The sequence below is a fragment of the Pyrgilauda ruficollis genome, unplaced genomic scaffold (assembly GCF_017590135.1).
Source record: "Pyrgilauda ruficollis isolate IOZ18807 unplaced genomic scaffold, ASM1759013v1 scaffold37, whole genome shotgun sequence".
In the NCBI taxonomy this organism is placed as follows: Eukaryota; Metazoa; Chordata; class Aves; order Passeriformes; family Passeridae; genus Pyrgilauda; species Pyrgilauda ruficollis.
The window spans coordinates 7758955-7781449 of NW_024525156.1; the positions used below are offsets into that span (position 1 = coordinate 7758955).

The window sequence follows — 22495 nt, forward strand, 5'->3', positions numbered from 1 at the left end:
TCCTTTTAGATCAAAGATCTCCAAACTACTGCAGCTGAGTAAAAATTGCTTTTCCTGTCTGTTCTTTCTTAGCTCTTTTCATTAGCTTGTCTGTAAACACCTAGTTTTGTCCTGTGTCTCTACATATTTTAGCTGTTGGATATATCAGATCCTCAGGTATGTTGGCTTCATGTACATAAGAATGAAGGTCACTTACATTACGTATGTGGGGACCAGTGCAAGTATGCTGGAGAAAATAAGTTGGAAATTATTCACATTATACAGCACAGAAACAAAAATATTGAAGCATTCCATATGAAAGTACTGACTTTGACAAGACTGTGAAGGATAAACTCTGCAGAGATCAATGTGCATCCAACAGGAATGACAAAATTGCTCTTGTAAAAGCTGAGGTCTGGCAGCAAAGAATAAAGGAATAAAATTAGTCTTTTTCACCTGTCTGTAAGAGGTGTTATGACAAGCCTGTCAGTACAGCCCAAGAATTCGTTCTGGTATGTGAAGCTCACATCAGTGATCTTAATCACCATTTTATCAGAGTCTTCATTAAAATAAAATCTACACTGTTTCAGCCACTCAAAGTCCATAGGGCTCTTGATATGCATGCAGCACTGAGAAGAGAGGGAAGACAAGGCTGTGGCATTCATGGTTAACATTTACTTTCACATTTACATTATGTCATCTAAGTAGCAGATTCAAAGGCAGCACTGCAAACACAGTGAAATATTAGTGGATAATCTATTTGGATTTTTACCACAAAAATTGCTAATGTGTTATTCTTCAATCACATACTTAGGCAGAGGAACTTCAGGCTTTAGACAAGTGTGTCAAAATTCTAAATACAAATTAACAGTCCAAAAGCCTCAAACAGGAGTAATTTCAGTTTAACCTTAAATTTGCCATTCCTTTTAGTCCTCTCTACCACTTTACTTTTACATGAGTCAGAAGCACATAATGTGATATTTGATTTTATAAATTGCTATGAGAATTGTAGGAAACCACATGCATATTGGGAAAAAAGATATTTCATGGCAGTGTCATGGTGCTGATACTATCTAATGAATGCAAGAGAACTGAGAATAAGTGACTGTTGCTCTATTGAATATTAAACAGGATTTTAAAAACATCATTTAGTTTGTATCTAAAAATTACACTTTACATAAAATGATTATACTAGAAACAAATTATTCTATAACTAAAATATAAATGCCTGCCTATTAATAATGGGCCAAAACTCAGTAATTCTTTTCTTGGACAGCTTAATTTCAGAATCAGGTCCAGGACTTCCTATAGGTAAAAAAGTAGCCTAGATTTAAGTTTGATCAAGCTAAACGCTTTCATTTTCCTTATTTTAGGAGCCTGTGTCATCATGAGAAGGCATAAAGTAAACAAAAAAATCCCTAATTAATAATTAGGTATGAATTTTAGTTGAAACTAGAACAGAGAGAATAGCAGCTTTTTCCTTTACTATAATTCTCTATTCATTTTATTTACTTGTAGAAATTTATTATGCAATCCAGAAAAAGGAAAATTACTTGCAACAAAATGTATGAGGAAAAAGAAGTCCCTAACTGATCATGCTACAGAGGCACTATTAACTTTAGTGGACCAACATGAAACATGACAAAATTCTGCTACTGCTTGGGGAGAGGAAAACCAAATGAATTACTTAAAAGGAAATTAAGATTTGGTTGAAGCAGCATCAGCACTTTTATAATATTTCAGTACACATAACCATTACAGTCATGAAATTAAATGTTTATCTTATGAAGAAGCAGTTCATAGGTATCATAATATTTTCTTATCATTTCACATTGTATTACGTTGAAAACCCCTGGTAATTCATTGTTAATTTTTTAATACTTACAAGACCATCAAAAATGTCCCTCTGATGCACATGAATAGTGATTAATGTCTCATATTTAACTCGCTCAAATGGACTAAGGTCCTTTGTTGTCATATCTATCAACATGTTCAGAAGATCCAGGAAAAACTGGTTTGTCTTACGCATAACTTTTTTATCCTGCTTGGCAAGAGTCAAAGCTTCTTCTGAGTCTCTTGTCCAAATCATTTGGATCCCCAATAAACCGACCTTAGGAAACATAGAAGTATATGCTTCATAATCTTTTCTCTTTCACCTAAAATGTACATTCACAGACTCAGAAAAACTAAAGAAATTTTTCTCCTACTATACGTATAAAATTACTTTCCATGCATTCATTCAGAGGTCATGTTCTGTGTGTCCCAGCTGCATTCATAAATGCGTAGTTAAGCCTGGACTTCGGTCTTGTAGATACTGCCTACAGTGCATTGCTTATACAACTGGTCAATATAATTTACAGTATATATAAAAATATTATATGTAACAAATATACTTTATATAAATACTAACTAGCCAGTGAATAATTACTTCAATTTGAAACATTTTTCTAGTAATTCACAAAGTCTTTATTCCATCTCCAACATTCCTGATCACAAGTGAAGCTTCAACTAAAAAAGTCGTTTTCCCTGAACACCACTCTCAGTTTCATATCTTTAGCAGTCTTGAGCATTATCCTTAATATATGAACAAACATACAATTTTACTACTTTTCCTCCAGTAGTCAAGTATTAAGCTTGTAAAGAAATAGTGTTAATTTCATTATGCTAATTTATTGCATTCAGCTTCCTTTTTAAACAGGAGCTTTAGGGCAAGTTATCTTCTTTTGGATTCAGCTATGTGAAGCTGAAACTTAAAAGACTGAGATGACTCAAATAAAATTAAATGCTAGTTTTGTATTTAACACTGGCTGCAACTTTGAATGCAAAGACAAGAAAAAAAAACAGAGAGATATCGGGGAATAATTCTTCATTCCTTTAACAATGATAGTACCTGGGCTGGATAAGTAGAAAGAAATTCAGTAATCTCAAAATTCGTTTCCTGAATGTCCATAGCTGCCTGGCGAATAACTTGATGCAGTGATAGCTGGGATTCCTTCAACAGAGAGCTGAGCCAAACTTCCACATTACCTTCAGCCATTACGGGTCTAGTCAGCTCTACAGTCTCACCCTCTCTTGAACTAATTGACAATATACGATCATATATCTAATAAAAGAAAAAATGTCTTGTGTTTATAGATATACTATTTCTCTTTACAAGAATTCATTTTTTCCTGCAATAACTCAATTTCACTGATTTAAGTAACTAATAAATCATATCAGCTTGTTCAATGAAATGTAAAGACTACTAAATCATTATTTTGCTATGCAGAAAGGCTTTAAACAAAACACTGCCATAAACAAGGAGACAAAAACCTAATATATTGACAATTCCTGAATCTCACTAAAGTTTCAATGGCAATCCTGTGCCATGTGCTCTAGGATGACCCTGCTTGAGCAGGGAGGCTGGATCAGACTACCCACTGTGGTCTCTTCCAACCTGACCCATTTTGTGATTTTCTAACAACATGCACTTTACAGTCACAATAACGGAAGCCTTCCCCCATTATTGGTGGGTTAATAGTCTAACAAAATTTACAGCCTTAGAATCAAGAATAATGAAAACAGAAAAGTTAAGGAACATGGGCAATCAAAGGAATTTCAAAAGCATGGGCAGGTAATTAGTTTCTAATAAAATGCATACATAAGGAGAAAATGTTGCTATCTGTTCTTGCAAAAGGTATAAAAAAGTGTTCTTCAAACACTGTGTGTGAAGCTATAGTAAGGGCAGGTCAGAAACAGGAGAGACAGTATATACACTTTTTCTTGCAATTAAACAATGAATGGAAAAATACAAATACAGGCAATGTAAATATACAAATCAGCCCGTAAAGACTCAAAAGCTTATTTGAGAGGAAGCTACAGAAAAAAGTTCAGTACATGGGTGGATTTTTCTGAAATTTAAGCACTGGTGTAAATTTTTGTTTTGGTATTCTACATGAAGTTTTACTACATTATAAATGAGGATATGAAACAAATCTTAAATGAAGAAAGCCTATTCAGCACCAAATAGTTAGTGAAAAAAGTAAAACAGCAGAATGCCTTATCGAACCAAGTAGCTCTTTAATTTAGCAAGTATCACACATTGTTAATGTGAAGGTATGTAACACTGAGGTGTGGGCAGTACATACCCTTTCATGGAACTTGACGGTTTTAATGTTGTCAAACACATTCAGCAGATGTGCCTGTATATTGTGAGAGTTGGATGCCTGGCCAAGAATTTCTAAGAGAGCAGGATCTGACACAAAGAAGAATCGTGGAAATAGCAGGCGCTTTTTCTCCAGGTACCTGTATTTTTTAAAAATTGGTAGAGAAGCCGGGAGGGAGTAGATGGTAAATGATATGGGTTAATTTATACATCCCTCTCCTCTTTAAAAGTGGTATTTCTCACCATTTTACACAATTATTCCTCTCACATTTATTACACAATTTTTAGCTGTAGCTATGACAATTTTTATCCATCATACATTCGTGTTACGCATCTGTTTTAAAGCTACCTTCTTAGTATCAGAAATCATTTCATGGAAAACTTTTATTGCTATAATCTAAACACCAGCAAAAGGGAAAGAAACTAAATTGAAATAAAATATTTTTATGTTAACTCTTTTACTTGCTATTTACATTTCTCAAGCTGAATGTCTCCCAGACCTGTGAAAAGTGTGAATGGGACACACAAATCTAGAGTGCCTTCTGGATCGAAACTAGGCTGAAACCAGCTTTGGTTTCAAAAGAGATAGTGAGTGACACTTTAGCCACAAATCAAATACTTATACAAGAGTTGGTTTCTTTGGAAGTGTTGTATTATCCTGCTAATTTGTTTGCTCAGTTAACTGCTTTCATAGTAGAATAAGAAAATGATCTTTTTAAAGTTCATGGGACGGTACTTGGGCAATTGCTCATTCCCTAGTTACACAACACTCTACCATCTGGCCAAGAACATGGTCTTGTAGTAATCTTACCCTGTGAGTGATTTCTGACAAAGTTCAAGCTGTTCCAGTAAATGTGGCAATAACTGTCCCATTATTTCGTCTCCAACACAGCACTGAACAACATTGGGTGTTTCATGAGCTCGGGTCATGATCCTTACCCAGGATTTATCAATGTTAGAGAAACGCTTTGCTTCCTGTTGAAACATGACAGTGAATGTGGAATGGAAGAAATGGAGGAAGGAAGAGAGAAGAGGGAAAAGGCACCTGCTTCCAAAAACAGCACCCAGTAAACTCAACAGCATGTCTTCTAGAAGTATTTCAGCTTAGACACAATTCTTTCTGCTTACACAACAGAGCTTATTTTATACTTGGCTGTCAAGCCCACTATGTACGTTCTCTTACATTTCTAGAGAGAAAGACAGAAAACTCATACTTGAACTGAAGCTTCAAAGCCGAAGTTTGGTTTTTTTTTCCTAAAACTAAAGTTCATTTTTAATTTGAAAAGCCATGCAGGAAAGTTTAAGATAAGGATTCCTAGGTACTACTATGTTACTACACAAGGCTACTACTAGGCACAATGTTTAAATACATATTAGTTAACAGCTTTACAGTCTAGAAATCAAAAGGTCAAACAGATCACATGATTTTCTTATTCTTTCTAACACCATGTCTTCCATCAGCACTGCTTATCTAATTTCCTAGTAAGATTAGTTTTGTCAAATACTAAAAGAAATTAAATTTATGTTACTGCATCAATTATGACAACACAGTTCAGTTTTATTCTTAAAATGTTGATAAGAAAACTGAAAAAAGGCATATCTAGAAACCTTTGGAAGCTGCCTTGCTATATCACCACCAATAAAAACAGCTTCTAAATAAATCCACAAGTTCTGCACAGTCAGCCAGTTTTCAATTATATCCGTTGTGCTGGAAAGATAGTGCACCCATTTCTGAATCTGTGTCTTGAATGGTGTATTGAATCTACAATTTAAAAAAAATAAATAAAAAAGAGAGGCATTTCTTTATTTTAAGAAAACAAGACTCTTGAAAAGCAGCATATGAGTCTGCTAAGATGAGGATTAGTTTTACGCTTAAAATTTTTAACAAGTGAAAGTATGAAAATTTAATTCAGCTAGTTGGCAGCTGTAAATCCAGTGAGCTCCAACTTGCTGCTGTGCACACATGGTGCATAGCACAGAAGTAGGGTGAGAGCAAGACTTCAATTTCACTCTAAGGTAAAGGGGATTAGTCAACATCCTGAAAGCTGTAAACTCAGAGTTCCTGAACTCTCCTAAACGCCTGCTTTTGAGAATCTGCCAGATGATCAGGTTCTGCGTTCTTTATTTATCTGTGTCTTTTGGCATATGAAACCAGACAAACTGAAGCCCACTTTAATTGGGATTTTCAGCACCTTTGGCATGAGGCAATGACTTATCACGGGGGCAGAGTAGCTGTGCCTGTCACACCCATAGTATGCCTGTCATAGCCAGGCAGTGTTCTTTCTTATGTCCCCACTTTCTTGCATCAATGAAAACTTTTCAGCTGTTTTTTCAGGAAATCTGAGCTGCAGCTACATGTTTTCAAGAGAACTTATTGGGGGGATAAACTAGATACAATAAGAACTAGCCCATGAACAGCTCAAGGACAAGCAAGCTCTTAGGTTTTATCTAGATGTTTATTCACCTTCTTTTCTGTGATAGATTTGTTCACTAAAACAAAGCCTTTCACTAATATTTTCATCTCTCTCCCCATTCCCTCCCTCCATTTCCTGTTACCTGTTACTCATGAGAGAACCAAGAATCATCAAGCTGTCCTCCAGGGTAGCAATTGTTTCTGATGTGCTGTCACCTCTTAAAAGAAGCTCCCCACGAGTTTTGAAGTTTGCAAAGTTAAACATCTTGTTATCCCATTCAGCTATCACTTGTTTTAACTTCTGCTCAATGTCTCTCTCCTTCACAGCACTGATGCAGACATCCTTTTAAATAAACAGGATGTCAAAACAAGATATGAATCCTTCAAGTTCCTGGTATATGAATAGAGTTCTTATTTCCTTTAACACTAGGTAACATTAGGCTTATGAACAACTATTTAGTGGAAAGGTCTGCAGATATACAAACACCATAGCTAATAATCTGTATACCACATCACAGTTTAATCAGTTCTGGAGGGGAAATAAAATAATAACATAGTGATTACTTTTCATAAGTTTAATGTCACAAAGCAAGGCACCTCACAAATGGCACGATTAAAAAAAAAGGTGACACCGCAATATACTTGTGTCATAATTTTATACAAAAACCTGAAGTGATAGTCCATGTCTCTGTGCTTTCTATAGAAATGTTTTTATTTCCTTCTTGCTTCTAGTACTCCTATACTATACAAGTAGATTGTTGGTTTCATGTTTCCATATTTCTTCCTTCACAATACCTCTATTTCCTCTTTATATCTTAATAGTGGAGCTTCCATTATATTCCTCAGTTTGAATGTTTCACTCTCCACGTCAAATCTGTGTTCAGTGAGATCCATAATCTGCTTCCAGTGCCGAGGCATCATTGCTTTACTTAACATGTGCTCAAGCAATGGGCAACATTCACAGAAGTCCTCTATAGTCTTCTTTAGGTCAAGAAAAGGCTGCCATTCCTTTACAGCACGAGGGAGTTTACGGCACCTACATGGAGATAAAGCAAGCTTTTTCAAAAAGCTTCAAATTCTCTTTCTTTAAAGCCACAGTGCATGGTTTTAACAGCAGAGCACATATTCAGGTGTTCCAAATTCAGGTTACCTTTAGTTTGGAGTTTCTGTATGTGCTTCTCCATGTGAGAAAATCTGTTTCCAGTCTATTTCAATAACTGATAGCTAGGTAGGCAGCAACAGCCTCTCAATTAAGGAGTGTAGCTGCATAATTTAACTCTGTGCAAGTGATCTTCAAAATCAGTTGAAATGTTCTACATCTTGATTTCATCTTTTGGTGAGACTGATGATATGCACTGCTCTGAGCTCTAGAAAAACCCTGCTCCCCAGGGTTTAATTCTTTAAATTTTTTGATTCCTGATTTGATGAAAAGTTCGGCTTCTATGTATGCAATATAACTCATTTTGTAGAAAAACTATTCAGCAATTCACTAACTTGCCTTCAACATCTAGCATAAATCTGTCTCTCATGAACAACAATACTACAACAAAAAGGTGAAACTCTCCCTCATGAACAAAATAACAAAGTAACAATTTTAACATATATTGCAAGCTTATTTAAAAAGATAGCCAAGAATCTCTCTAAGGAACAACAATGCTCAGCATTTAGAATCTAAATTTTCCTCGACTTTATGATGTTGCTAATGGATATATTTTTCAATTTAAATTCACATTTTTTATGCCTCACTAAATAAATACATGCTCATATATGATTATTGGTGCTAACCAATTATAATCATATTCAAAAAGTATTTTAGGCAACTTTAACACTGCAGCAGTTTCTCACCTGTTCTGAAATTCTGTAAGTTCACTGTTAATTTTTTCAATGTCTAATTCCGACCAAAGAATGTCATAGTAGCCACTGATTGTGTCAATGACACTGTTATATAGATTATAGAGTTTCTGCAACAGATTCAGTTGCTTCTTTATTTGAAGCAGTTGAGGACACCGAGTAACTGGCAAACCGAAAAGATCTTCTCCACCTGTACAAGTAATATATTTCCGAAAGAGATTGTCACATCGATTCTAAGAAAGAAAAAGAAAAAAAGTTAAATAAAATAGCTCAATAATAATAAATAAATTAGAAGTTAATAAAAGTTACTAAATATTCAAGACCTGAAATGATGATTAGAGCTGAATTAGACTAAAATCTAGGAAATAATAGAAAGATATAGAGAGACAGTAACAGGCTCACACTGTCAACAGTTTTGTCAACAATTTTCTTGAGAAAACTAACTTTTAGCTAGCTTGCAGCCACATCTTTAGAAGCTGACAGGAAAACCATTTACTTCATGTGGCACAGTGACAGAACAATAAATGCTGCACTTGAAAGAGGTGAAGCATGACACACAAAGAAATAAAAAGGTGGATACAGCAAATTCTACTTCTCCAAGTATGCTGTACAAATCTTATTGACTGTTGAAGGAAGAATTACTACCATTAAAGAAGCAAAGAAAAACATAATTTAATTGTCAATTGCAATACAACTCAGGGAACATAGCAGGAAGTCAAATGAATAGCAGTATGGGAAAAGCAGAAGCATTAGTGCAGGAATAGATATTAATAATGACAGAAAGACAGCCTTCAACCAAAAAGGAAAAAAATAAGCACAGTAATGAACACAAGAATAGCCTGTAATCAAATATGCTAAACTTGTGGGAAGGCTCTCATCAGAATATTGTATCTAGCAATCGTTACTCATTATCTATGCAGCCTTTCTGTTGACTACTAAAAAATTTAGATTTTAACAGTATTCCTTCCAAATGCATAGAAAAATTCCAACATAGCTTTCACTAAGACAAAACAGACTTTGACAAATCAGTAACCCTATCTATCAATGAAAATTCATTCAACTGAGATTCCTTCTAAGAGCCTTTAAGCCCATTTGTTGTAAGTATTAAGTTATATCTTGAAATTAACAGCACCTGGAATATAGTAAGCCTGTCATTGGCTTCCTGAGGTGTTAAACCAATCACCATTGGCCCATTCTAAAAGGAAAAAAAAAAAAATCATCAATTTATAGTATGAGAATAACCACAACTTATTTCTAATCAGCACTTTCTAAATGCTAACCTCAAACACTTTTGCAGCCTTCAGATCCCCTCCCCAGATCAGATATCAACTGAACCAAGGGATGACAGTTAACATACCAGAACAAACACTTTTTAAAAATGGATTTAAAAAATTCAAATAAGGCAACTAATTGTATTTTTAATGCAGAAATTTTTCATTACACTACAAAAGTTAGGAAATCATAGTTCATTTTTTGAGTAAAAGACAGCATTACTTAAAAGATGATGCAAGATTAGTTCACCTTCATTCATTCTAATGAAAAAGAATGTGAGAGCTTAAGTCACTTCTACATATATCAGAAAGAAAGAAGAGTTTTGTGATGCTAACATAATTTATCATTAATCCTAGTCTTCGCATTTGTTCATGGTAACTAGATGCTTTTCAAAAACCTTAAATATCTCCATTCTTAATTTTTAGGAACTGATTACCAGCATTACTTATATCAGTTATATACAAAACATTAACCAAACCTGCCCTGCACTGAAACCCAAATACCATCTTAACAAGAATAAACCTATTCAACAGTAGAGGCCCATCCCATTAATTAGTCAAATCCAAAAACCTTTCTATGTTCCCATCGCTCTTAAAGAATTTCTCTAATACAATAAAATAGAAACACTTGCCTGATCATAATCTGAGTAGAACTGTGCACAGTCTTCAGTAAAAGTCTCCACAGCACTAATAAGCTCTCCTCTGAAGTTTGGCTGCAAAGCTACAAGCTCATTCTGCACTTCATTTGCACGGATTAGCAGTTTTTCCCAAGTGTAGTGTAACGTGTCTACCTTCTCTGTCTCTTCCTTGGCAACAAGTAGATCATATTTGCTTAACATAGCATAGGATTCCTGCCAGAAATTTGGATAAAGATATATAAAATGGTAACTTCAGTTAACTTTGTAAACATATATGGAAAGCATATATGTAAAATGCTAACACTTAAAATTTTTAAGAACGAAGAATGATTTGTTAGAAAAAGAAATTCTCTTCTTCTTGCATTATATATATATATGTATATAGCCATTATCAAAATTGGGCAGACCAGTACCAAACTGGAAGAAACATCCGCATTTTTTTCTCAGAGCATTGATTTCAGCTTGCACCACCAACATATGAACAGTCTACATACTGAAAACCCTCAGTGAATTTTCACTAAAACACAACTGACATTTGTTTTCTATAAATTAGCACAGGGTATAGTAGCAGTAAACCCATGGCAGTTTCATTTGAAAATTTCTGTATGAAGTGGAATGATTTCCATTCATGCTTTCCAGTTTGATCAAATGGTAGGCAAATTGCAAAAATGGAAACGTAACTATCTGTCTACTATAACACCGTGTGGAAAACATGCCAACCTCCCTTTCAAAACGGAGGCATCACTTCTTGTGCTTCGGACCTCGAGGCTCATGCTTGCAGAATTGGAAGCTTATGGGCAATCAGGAACATGAACATGTCAGGAATCATGAGCATGTCTTAGGAAAAAGAATTCTACTGAAAAATCAAAGGTGCATTTTGCCATACCACAGCATTCTTAAATAAATACTCTAGTCAGGAATGCAGAGAAACAGTTACCATCTGTTTTTAAGCCTGCCATTTGTCAGATGTTCAGTAAATGCATTCTACCACATTAACTTTTTTTTTAGAAAATCAGCTGCTTTTGTTTATTTTAACTTATGCAGCTGATAAAAGCAATCAATCTCGTGTAGTCTGCTTAATATTAGCTTTTTACTCCTCTTAAGGCTTAGCTAAAAAAAAAAAAAAAAAAAAAAAACAAAACTAGGAATCTCATTCCTTTTCCTACACAGACTTCTTCCACAAAGTATGAAAAGATATCTTGCATTAAATGCCTGTATTCTCATCTGCCCTACATCACTCAATTTCTACACTGTTCACTAAACCACATCTCACCTCAGCAAGTTTACATTTGCCCAAATCAGAATTTCACACAAAAAGGTTTACAGAAGCACAACAAGCCTGCGACTCAACATTCAACACATATTCAATCATACATTTTCAAAGTTTACTGTTAACCTTTCACCCAGAAAATAACTGCTCTCTTGAAACAGTACCCATACATGCAACATGTCCACTAGCTACCTCAATGGGGCCAATTTGAGAGTCAATAGAGATCTGTAGTTCTCTGATCTCTTTTAAAGCTGACATGGCTATTCTGATATCATCCAGATCCGTGATGCTGCGATTTAACTTCTTGCCAGTTTCCTCTATAAAAGTCAAAATTGCTTCCATCTGTGTTCTGTACTTCTTATTGCAATGACACCCCAGCAAAGTCATCCAGGCTTTGGTTTCTGATCTCAGTGCTAGCTTCAGATCAGCTAAAAATATTGAACAATTAATACATATTAGATCTTGTAGATATTTGTTAAGATGCACTTTCAATCTTTTTAATTACATTTGTTCTCTTCAGTGCCCCAGTTGTGGTTTTTTGGTCTAACCCTTCACATACAGAGATTATGAAATCACATGAACACCTTGAAGTGGTTTATAAAATTGCTTGCAATTCCTGATTGCTTTCCTCCTATTCTTCTCAGAATTTATCATCTCTTCTACTGAAAAGATCATCTAAAAATGTTGAACAATTAATAGATATTAGATATCACAGATTTTTTTACTGGAATGGTGAGGTTGGTCTCCATACTTGTCATCTTGCTCATTTACCATTATACAAACTTCTCTCCTGTACATCACTAATGAATTGCTTAATAATCTCATCTAAGCCTAAAATCTTGCCAAAAATTAATCTTTAAAAAAAAAAAAAAAAAAAAAAACAAACCCCATGGGGAGAAAATTTGGAGTACTACTATGAAAGCTGAAGAAACAAAGTTTGATCATAGCATTGGTGAAATTGTTACATAGAAGGGGATTCAGCTGTCTCAGTACATGCAGCTGGGCAAGGAGAAAAGTAACCTAAACTTATCATCTTACTCCCATGAAATATGTACCCCTGGGAATCAGTGAAGGATGGGCAAACATCTACTATCCACCCCATAAGTGAGCAGACGGATCCAGATGAGGTAACAAACTCCAGCTGAGCTTCACAGATATTCTTATGTCAGTGTTTTGTTTGCAAAATTAACAGCCAAAACAGCAAACAGCCCTTCTCTCTCCCTTTCTCCTTTCCATTTTAATCTAGTTAACCCATCCAAAACTGTCACATCTCTTCTACTGGAGTCATAAAGTACATGTCTCTGGAAAGTAGCTGAACTCTACCAGTGTACAGTGCAATAGCTCCCACGCAGATGAATTCAGGCTCAGAATTGATTTTCAGGTCCAGGTCTTGGAAATGCAGAATTTCAGATTCAAACTCATAGAGTAATGGGTTTCCCACCATTAATTTATCAATGGTTTCCTCCTTGTCCCTCTGCCATATATGGTGGTAACAACTAAAACTCTCCAAAGCTGTAAGAACTTCCTGAAAGACATTCACAAGGCTCAAAGAAAGATTCTCAGCATCAGGTATATAGCATGCATATAATTTCTTAGCAGCTGCTCATTAGAGTGCACTACAAACTCCATAGTGGAGCAGGCTGAATCACCTCACTAAACAAAAGGTTGGTGGTAAATTTATGCTAAAGCAAGTTCCACTACTGATCACACAGTGTGCCAGAAACCCTATGTTCATCACATCCAATTTGTCAGATTAGTTTAAACATTTGCCAATTAAGTGACTCTTAAGTCAATAAAATCATTGGAATCAGTGGGAAGTAAAGTCTAAAACTAGGATAGAGTACACTTGTCCTTCCCTGCCATTTCTTGGGCTAGAAACTGAAACCTGAGCTCCAGGGCCCAACATAACAAGAAGAATTTATTTTGAAAAAAATTGTCTCATAGCTTCATTATTTAACATTAATTTCTACACTGAATTCAGGTCTCTCTGATTTCTTCTGGTTCTCAGGAGTTCAGAAAAATGCAAGAAAATTGAAGGTGAATCATCAATGCGTCTAATTAAATAAGTAAATGAGAGATGAGTGCTATGAGAGATAATTCACTTATGATAAATATAGTACATGCAGGCATTTAAAGCTGGCTAAATGATAAAAGTTTACAATATTACAAAATACCAAATATTAAAATACCATGATAACTGTCCACCATTATCAACTACTCAGCAGCAGCCTGGTAGTTATGTTTTAGTACCAGTGAATTTACAAGGCCTTGAGTCAAAGATTTTCACATGGCAAGACTCTTAGAAGATTGGACCAGCCCCAGAAGAAACTGATGCAGAGCTCCCTAAAGAAATATAATTTACTTAAGACTGCATATAATAAGAACAAGTCAAAGAAGTTATGCATATCCTTTAAGATATATCCTAACCTACACTAGCAAACCCTATGCAGCAATTTACAAATGCCAATCTGACAGCCAATTTTCCTCTAAAATTTCCTCTAATTTCCTCTTCGTAATGTGGCAGAAATCATGCTGGCTTCATTAGCTACACACAACACAACTACACTTAGAGTTTTTTATGATGTTTTAATTTACACAATATTAAAAACCTCAAATCTTGGATCAGAGCACACTTGATCAAAGCACAAGTGTAACCCATGTTACACTTTTAAAGCATATTTGCAAATTTTCAGCCACATGTTTTCCATCCACCATCCTAAACTATTTCGTTATAACATTTAATCACAGCTTTAAATGCCTACCCTTATTACCCAAGGACATTAAAAGTAATACATTAATATTCCTCAGATAGTGATATTAACATCTCAATTGTCTTACCCCTTTTGTAGAATTGATGGCACTGCTGAGTAAAGATACTAATTTAATAATTTCTTTGTTCTCTGAAACATTCTTGAAGTAGTTCTGGCTTTGTGCTGTATCAGATGAACTGAGTGATGCTGCATCTGATATGCTATCTATAAAAGAAAATTCAAATATAGGAGCAGGCTTAGGACAGACATACAGGTTAGGAGAAGTAAATTCCTATAGAAAAAAACAAATGACATTTTTTCAACAAGCATGCATTTTAAAGTTGGGTGTTCTTAAAGGCAACTAAAAGTCAAGGAGGCCAACACAAATTCATAAACATCTCCATTTTAGTAAAATTGCTCCATCTAGGTACCCTGTCAAATTTGGACCAAGTTCCATACCAATCTTTCAAACAGAATCTTTCTTTTTCTCTTCTTCCTCTTCTCAACCTTCCTCAAGGTTTATTCTGTATGGGTCACCTAAGTGATTCATTTACATATCAGCATTTGCTTACTCATATATCAACACTAAACATTTTTATTTTCTGAAATACCCCACAATTGACAATTTGAAATACAAATTAACATTAACTCTGAGAACATGACCATAACCAGTCCCCAAAAAAGAATAAAGGTAAAAAAAAAGTCCATCAGTTAGCAAATATCCACAAGTTTGACTACCATCATTTTTTATTTCATGTCTTGCAAGCAAAATTCTTAGTTTTGATAGACTAATTTAACTTCTTAACCAGTTGAAGTATTACTGTCCTACTTTTTAGGTGCACAAGAGAGCATTAACCTACAAGGACTCAAATGTATTTTTCAAGTATCTCAGGTACAATGTAAAACAATTAACTTGGCTTCATTTTAAACCATTTCAGAGAAGAAAAACCCAATCAAAGATATCATCTTAAATTTCCTTGAACTAATGACTTCAATAACTTAATGCCTGGTCACAAAACAGAATAATGAAAATCCTTTTAGAAATTCTAGTCTATTCAATCTTTTATACAATCCTCTCTACACCAATATTGCAATTTACATAGACGTTTTTATTCAATACCAGGTATTGTGAAAGTTCAGCTTACCCTTCTTAAAGGGTAAGCACAAATTCTAAGATGCCATTTGAACATGCCAAATTACAAACTACACTGCAAATCATGGAAGATTATTCTGTAGCAAAATGACTACAATTGTAACCAATATATATGATATAACCCAAAGCACTAAAACTCTTCGAGAAGCCTAAAACATCCCCTTACTCAAATCCACAGAAGGACAAGTGGCAAACCTGCTTTCTAATGAGAAAGAGATTTCTTCTCTGAAGCAATTTTAAATGTATGAGGTTTTTTAAAACCTATCAAGTCTATTATTTTTGATGTATTTTGTAATTAATACCTTCCAATACATTCTTTACAAATCACATTTACCTAACATTTAAATTTAGTGATCTTAGAGTTTATCATTACCATGGATGTTTTTCTTTCCAGTCTCTTTCATTCCATCATCAGAATCACTGTCTCTGCTCCCACACTGCAACAGAACAACTTTTCTCTCTAATACTTTCTCCTGAAGAGAGAATAACATTTATTTTTTATTTGCAGTAGTTTTGCATGATTAGTTCTAAGTAAGGCTGTTAAAGACACCCACCTTGGATATTCTCTCCTTACTCCAGTGTCGAACTCCTTTCATTACTTTCACAATACTATCTACAGCTTTATTAAGTGTCTGCTGTACCTCATCCAAAGAGGGTGTCATGATGATATTAGGGATAGACAGGTTAATATTAGTCCTTATAATAGGATAAGCACCTTTTTTCTGCTTAGACGTACTGTGATTTTCTAAATAAAAGACAAAAACAGAAGACAAAAACAAAACAAAAACGCTGTTCATATTTTTTCCTATATCAAACTAGGCACAGTTTTGATATAAACCAATAAATATTTCTCTTAATGTAGAGTACTGAGTGTGATTTCTGAAGGGAAAAAGAATTCCTGAGTAATTTATAAGATGTACTGCTAAACTTTACAGCAGCACAAGTGAAAAGTAAGCGCAAAGCTATTTTTCTCCATGAAGCTCCTCTTCAACTTGCTTTGTGAAGCTAAACTCTGTTTAGCACACAATTATGTCATCTGGCTGGTACTCCTCCTTAGAGTTTCATAGTACTGTATGCCTTATAAACTATAGAGACCAAAGACAACTGCCCTTATTTTCATTTCATAAAGGCATGCAACAATAAAACACTTCAAAACAGTGCTCCATCACCATGTATGGAAATATCTGAAGGCAATTAGTAAGAGAAAAAAGACACCTCTATTTTTTTTTTATACAGTTTTATGTAAAAGGCAAGGTCAAACAGATCTTGTCAAGTTATCAAGGTCTTAATTTGCCAAGTTAATAATTGATAACTTTTAACTTAAGTGATAACTTATCAAGTTATCCAGGTCTTGTAGAAACTTATCTATCAAGTCTAGCTCCAAACATAATATTGGCTTCAGAACAGTATGGTGAGTCTTAAGAGAAACAGCATTGTAATGACACTTTCTTACTGTCACAAGGAAAAAAAAAAAAAAAAAAAACTTTGGAAATACACAATGTCATCAATTGTAACTTAACAAGACAGCTTAATCAAAATTCCTTTGTTTTCCCCTCTTTTACACTTGCGAGTCTTGTTTATACATTTATTGGGTATTACAGTTACATTTTTCTTTATATAGCCTAAAAAAGCAATGTACTACAATGCAGCCACCTAAGAAGTTGCTGGTGGAAGATGCATGAATGCGCTTGCGGATGGTCTCCAGAGTGTGTCGAGTGACTTTCAAAAGGGAATCAATGTTACGATCATTGAAGTAAGATAGCAGTTCATTGGCTTCTTCCTCTAACTTTTCTAAATCCATTCTCTTCCTCTTTGCTGTAGGAGAGAGGCCAGCCCACATCTCACTGGAATTTTGTGAGGAAGTCAAGCTTTTTGATCTTCTTTCCTCTTCTGTTGCTAAAACACCATAAATCCAGTTAGTTAAATATATATATATATAAGGGACTTGAAAATACCATAATGCAACACCTCCACAAGTGTCTGAAATAATTTTAAGGGCAGAATTACTCATTTGTAATCTGCACCCCAGTGTAACAGGCCTATTCCTATCTGCCTTCTTATTCAGTACAAACTGGTATGATTATGATCAAAATTTAAATATTATTTCTTATTCTCTTTCTCTAGAAGTCCAGCAATTAACCAAGGTTACTAAGTAGTTCTATAGCATGAACCTTTCAACATCCAAGTTAGATAAATAGTACTGACCTATTTTGTAGATGGTAAATGATTGCTAGATTATTCATTATCCAGGCAAATATAAAGAAAAGTCTTTAGACATTAGATGCTATTCAGTACTTCAGTCACCTAAGCCATAATGTCCCCAACACAAATGATTAGCATGAAAAAGAACAAACACCAAGAAATACAATACAATCTTCTCACCTGTAGTTTTGTCCCTTTTTTCACCACTGGATACAATTGACTTCTCATCTTCTTTACTGACCTGTTCCTCAGTGTCAAGTAACATGTTTAACAGATCATTAGCAGCAGCTTCCACCAGTGAGCTTTTTAAGTGTAAAGTCTGAGCACCTTTTATACATAGCTCCTGTTATCAAACCAAAAAAATATGCACTTATTGTCATAATTCTCATGTCAATTTCACAGCCACAGAAGCCTTTATTAACACAAATGTCAAGGTCTAAGATTTGTGAAAAAAATGGATCTATATACAACATTAATTTTAAATTGTTTTTTTTCCAAAACACAAGATCAACAACAGACCAACAAGGCATCATAAATGCCTTTCAGCATTGTTTTGGCTTCTTTCTCAAATCACATGATTTATTAGTTAATATAATGAATCAATGTCTATAATGCCTAGTTTCACTAAAAGGCTCCCAAAAGCAAGGGCTTCTTAATTTTCTTAGCTTTCCAATGTAGACATGGGAGATTCTATACGTCTTTTAATTATTGCCAGTTTACTCATTATGGCTGTGACATAATGAGTATTAGCCAATCATATTTCCCATTTACAGCTAAAAAGAAGGTAAAATATACACAAGGTGTATTTATTATTAAAATAAACACTAAAATTATCAGCTGGAGAGAGAGGAAATCAAAGAATGAGATTAAATAAAATTCAGAAATTTATTACAGTACTGTGCACCTTTTTTTCTCCAATATTTGTAATAAAATCAATCAAGTATGCTTCAGCTAACTATAATTTTTATCTATAATGGCCTTTTAATTTTTTAGTATAATAAGATAAGGTACCAAGTATAAGGTACCAAAGAAAATTTTTTTCTTATATTTCACTCAGCTCAAACAAACGTGACTACCTTTGTTTAATTAAAAATAAATAATTGGAAACACTCAGCCATTTCCCAATTTTAAGAAAATCTTTGGCTTTCCTAATAGTTCTGTTGAGTTGAGAGAGAAGGCACACTTCTAATATCATAGCAACAATAAACAAAATACTCTGGAATTTTTCCACCAGGTAATTATTTTTGTTGCAGCAATTTCTTTAGAAACTTAAAGACATCTGTTAGGTGACAGAAGTTATTTCTAGTCCCCTCTGATTAAAAATTACAATAAGCTTACAAACTGTTACTATTTTCATTGTACCCATAACTTATACCACTTACTCTGCTAGCCCAACTCAATTGGCCATTGTAATTGCTGTGTGTGTAATTGCTATGTAGCAGTTCAAGTTTTCAAGTTACCATAGTGTGCAGAGAACATTTTTTGCTCGCTCCCACATATTTTTACCTTAGTGAATATAGATTTTAGTGCCTGCCCAATCAGGAAGGTAGCAGCAGGATCAAGAAAAACAATTATGGATTGTGAGGCTCACAAACTACCACTCATTCCATATGATATTACTTTAAATTTTAGTCTGTATTTAACAACAAGGTGAGTTGTTACAATGGCCAAAGGAGAAAAGGCCAAAGAGTTAAAAACACCAAGATAATCAAAACTTTCATTTGTAATAGCTATTGCTACAACAGAAAAGGAATGGGGATTATCTACTTGATTTTCTACAGTCTTTATCCAACCAAATTTTATTTCAGGAGAAAACATTAGACATCACAACCTAAAATGCTATACACCTTACTATTGCCTCACATAATTATTCCGACATAACCATGACCTTAATCAGCTTTCTAACCAACAATTTACATGTTTATAGTTAATTACTCTCAACATAAAAGCATTTTGATGGGGTGAGGGGTGTTTTCCCAGAACACCTTTACCCAGGTACTCCTGCATATATTTTCCACATCCCATTACCAACTCAGGAGAGTTTGAGATACTCATTACACAATCCTTTCCATAGTATTTTCTCTCCTTAGGCAATTGCTGGAAAATTTCCTTATTTAAACAGGAATAATGACCAAAAAAAAAAAATACTGTCATAGAGGTAAAATTTTTGAGTGACATGAAAGCATATAAGAAATATCATACACTATCTGGCTTGATAGCAATAATGAATAGAAAAGAACATCTCAGCTCAGATCTCTTTGCATTTGGTATTTTTGTTCCTTTTTAAGATCCCAGCCAAGCAAGAGGAGATTTCCATCATATCCCATGCATGCTTCATTAATTCTGCATTCAGAATTTTTTATCTCATAAAAAAGAAAAGTATCTAAACTCAAAGTCATTAATCTCTTCTTCACAAAATTTTTATCTGCTAACCTTAGTCTTTTGAAGAAATTCCTCACAGCTCTGTGGTTCATCATCTGGTAACACACAGAGTGGCACTCTATTCATTTCTTGAAGGACAGCCTCAATACGAAATTCAACCAAGTCATTCACTCGATCAAGCAATAACTCCAGCCCAGCTTTTGAAGAAAACAGAAGGTTCAAGACAAGCTTAAAAGCTTGAATTAACAGCCTTTGCAGAGTCCCTCAGTGTTCTTTTACCTCAAGAAACCAGAGTGTTACCAAACAACCCAGAGTGTCATTTTACCTCAAAAAACTACCATATTCAACTGTATTCAACTGTATATGACTTCTGCAGCTTAACCAATTTACTCCAAACATCTAAACTTTCAAGCTTCACCACAAGAACCATAATTAACTTTATACATAACAGATACTTACCTAGCATATGCTATCTACCTGCTAAAAGATAACTATAATGCTATATAAATATAAACTATTGTACAAATATATATCGTAAAGCTTTTTATGTAAAATATAGTATTATATATATTTTTATATATATATATAAGATTAACTTAAAGGATACGTATTTCAAACATGAAGACATTAACATTTAATTGAGGGCTAACAATGTTTCATCTTCTATAGTTTGAACAAGTTACAACTTAAGGAAGCTACTACAAACAGTAACTTCCAAAAAAATGAAACCTGTATGCTTCAAACAAATGTTAGAGGCCAAACAATAGTTAACAGAAAACAATCACTAGAATTTTAAAAGTTTAATAGCAATCTCCTCTCAATGCTGAAGCTGAAATAGCAGCAAAGTGCCTGATCCAGACTCAAATTACTTTTATTATTCAAAATTAAATTAAGCATAATGTCAGGCTAGCATCCAAAATGCACTTTAATCTGCCATTTCAACTGAAGAAAATTTCCACTATAACTACTTATGCAATTTCAAGAAACAAAATCTGTTTGCTGTATTAATTAAGCTGAAGAAAAAGGAATTTGGTATCTTCAGAAAAAAAACACATCTCAGTGCAACCTTGTGATAATCTGTTGAAAAAACTACAAGTTCATCTGTTTTCTAAAGCTGTTGTCCAAGATGTGTGTGCATTAGTTTTAAAGAAATTGATGTTTAAAAAAAAATAATATGAAATGCTATTGAGCAATTACACAGCCAACTGAGTCAGTGTTTTATTCCTTGAGAAGTTGCTTTGTACATTGTAGAAACAAAAAAGCACAACTAGGAGAAGTCCAAAACCTAGGAGCTCTTTTAAAAAGTAGCTATCATTCTTTAAATTCAGAATACACTGGGCCTTTTGTGCCACACTTTATGTTTGGTGTAATCCTAACTAACTAACATATACGTTAGTAAAAATTTGATGAACATACAAGACAAAAAGAAGGTGGTGTTATAAAACAAATGTTTCATGTAATACAGGATGGGTGAAAATACTTTTATATATAAATCAATTAAGTGCAAATCACGTAAAGAACTGTAATCTCATAATATAATTTGCATATGTATAGAAGAAATAACCAGAAGTTAATGGAAGGAGGCAAGTAACCTACCTAGCTTAGAAAAAACTGTATTAATGTATTTCTCAATATTCAAGGATGTCCAGTTCAGTAACGTTAGACCTGGCTGGATAGCATCATCTACACTTACTAATCGAGGAGCCATCAATTGTTCAAAAGGGTGTTGTATTTTCAGTTTAATTTTTTTATATTCTGCCAACATCACCTGAAATAAATAATGAAAATATTAGCTAATATACACTGATTTGAACCTCTTCATGTACATATATTTATTACTTAAACTAAGAAAATTCAGCTGTATGCACATTAATGAAATTACAATTAATTGCTTGGGAAAGGTTTTCATTATTTTTGGCAGAAGTTCACTATTTGTTGCTCTTTATATCTCTATATATATTTGTTGCTCTGTGTAAAGCACTAATTCATACAGAAATCTATCTTTGATTGCACTGGTGCTGTGATGGAGTTAATTTCTTTCTCAATGGCCACATTTTAGATTTGTGACCACAACTGTGTTACTAACACACTGATATTTTGGGTATTGCTAAACAGTGCTCATACAGCATTGAGTCCTTTTCTGCTTCTCACACTACTCTGCTGGTGACTGGGGACACACAAGATGCTGGGAAGGAACACAGCCAGCATCCCAACTGATTAATGGGATCCCATACCTATGACATCATGCTTAAAAATGAAAGCTGGGAGAAGAAGGGAGGGGGACACTCAGAGCTATGGTGTTTGCCCTCCCAAATAGCTGTGATACTGCCTAGTTTTACCAGATTAATTCCTTATTTTTTCCCCTTGGGTGTGCACCTCTTGCCTTCCCTATTAAACTGTCTTTATTTCAACTAACATGTTTTATATTTTAACCTTCAGATT

The 22495-nt window shown here is 34.3% G+C and overlaps 1 protein-coding gene across 2 annotated transcripts in view; it reads right to left on the minus strand.

The window, feature by feature from the left end:
- The window catches only part of DNAH5 (dynein axonemal heavy chain 5), a 116004-nt gene that overhangs the window by 63941 nt on the left and 29568 nt on the right, over positions 1 to 22495 (minus strand). The window contains exons 16-35 of one of the 2 annotated variants that reach the window (XM_041475929.1): positions 21650 to 21821; positions 20105 to 20250; positions 17841 to 18014; positions 17123 to 17354; positions 16024 to 16214; positions 15843 to 15942; positions 14405 to 14529; positions 12890 to 13091; positions 11759 to 11994; positions 10291 to 10509; positions 9520 to 9582; positions 8382 to 8620; positions 7332 to 7572; positions 6680 to 6879; positions 5732 to 5885; positions 4935 to 5098; positions 4107 to 4263; positions 2870 to 3082; positions 1865 to 2089; positions 436 to 608 (exon numbers count right to left, since the gene is read on the minus strand). In XM_041475929.1, coding sequence (XP_041331863.1) covers positions 436 to 608; positions 1865 to 2089; positions 2870 to 3082; positions 4107 to 4263; positions 4935 to 5098; positions 5732 to 5885; positions 6680 to 6879; positions 7332 to 7572; positions 8382 to 8620; positions 9520 to 9582; positions 10291 to 10509; positions 11759 to 11994; positions 12890 to 13091; positions 14405 to 14529; positions 15843 to 15942; positions 16024 to 16214; positions 17123 to 17354; positions 17841 to 18014; positions 20105 to 20250; positions 21650 to 21821 — 3626 coding nt within the window. Of the gene's footprint in view, positions 1 to 435; positions 609 to 1864; positions 2090 to 2869; positions 3083 to 4106; positions 4264 to 4934; positions 5099 to 5731; positions 5886 to 6679; positions 6880 to 7331; positions 7573 to 8381; positions 8621 to 9519; positions 9583 to 10290; positions 10510 to 11758; positions 11995 to 12889; positions 13092 to 14404; positions 14530 to 15842; positions 15943 to 16023; positions 16215 to 17122; positions 17366 to 17840; positions 18015 to 20104; positions 20251 to 21649; positions 21822 to 22495 lie in introns of both variants that reach the window. The other variant, XM_041475928.1, reaches the window with a different exon arrangement.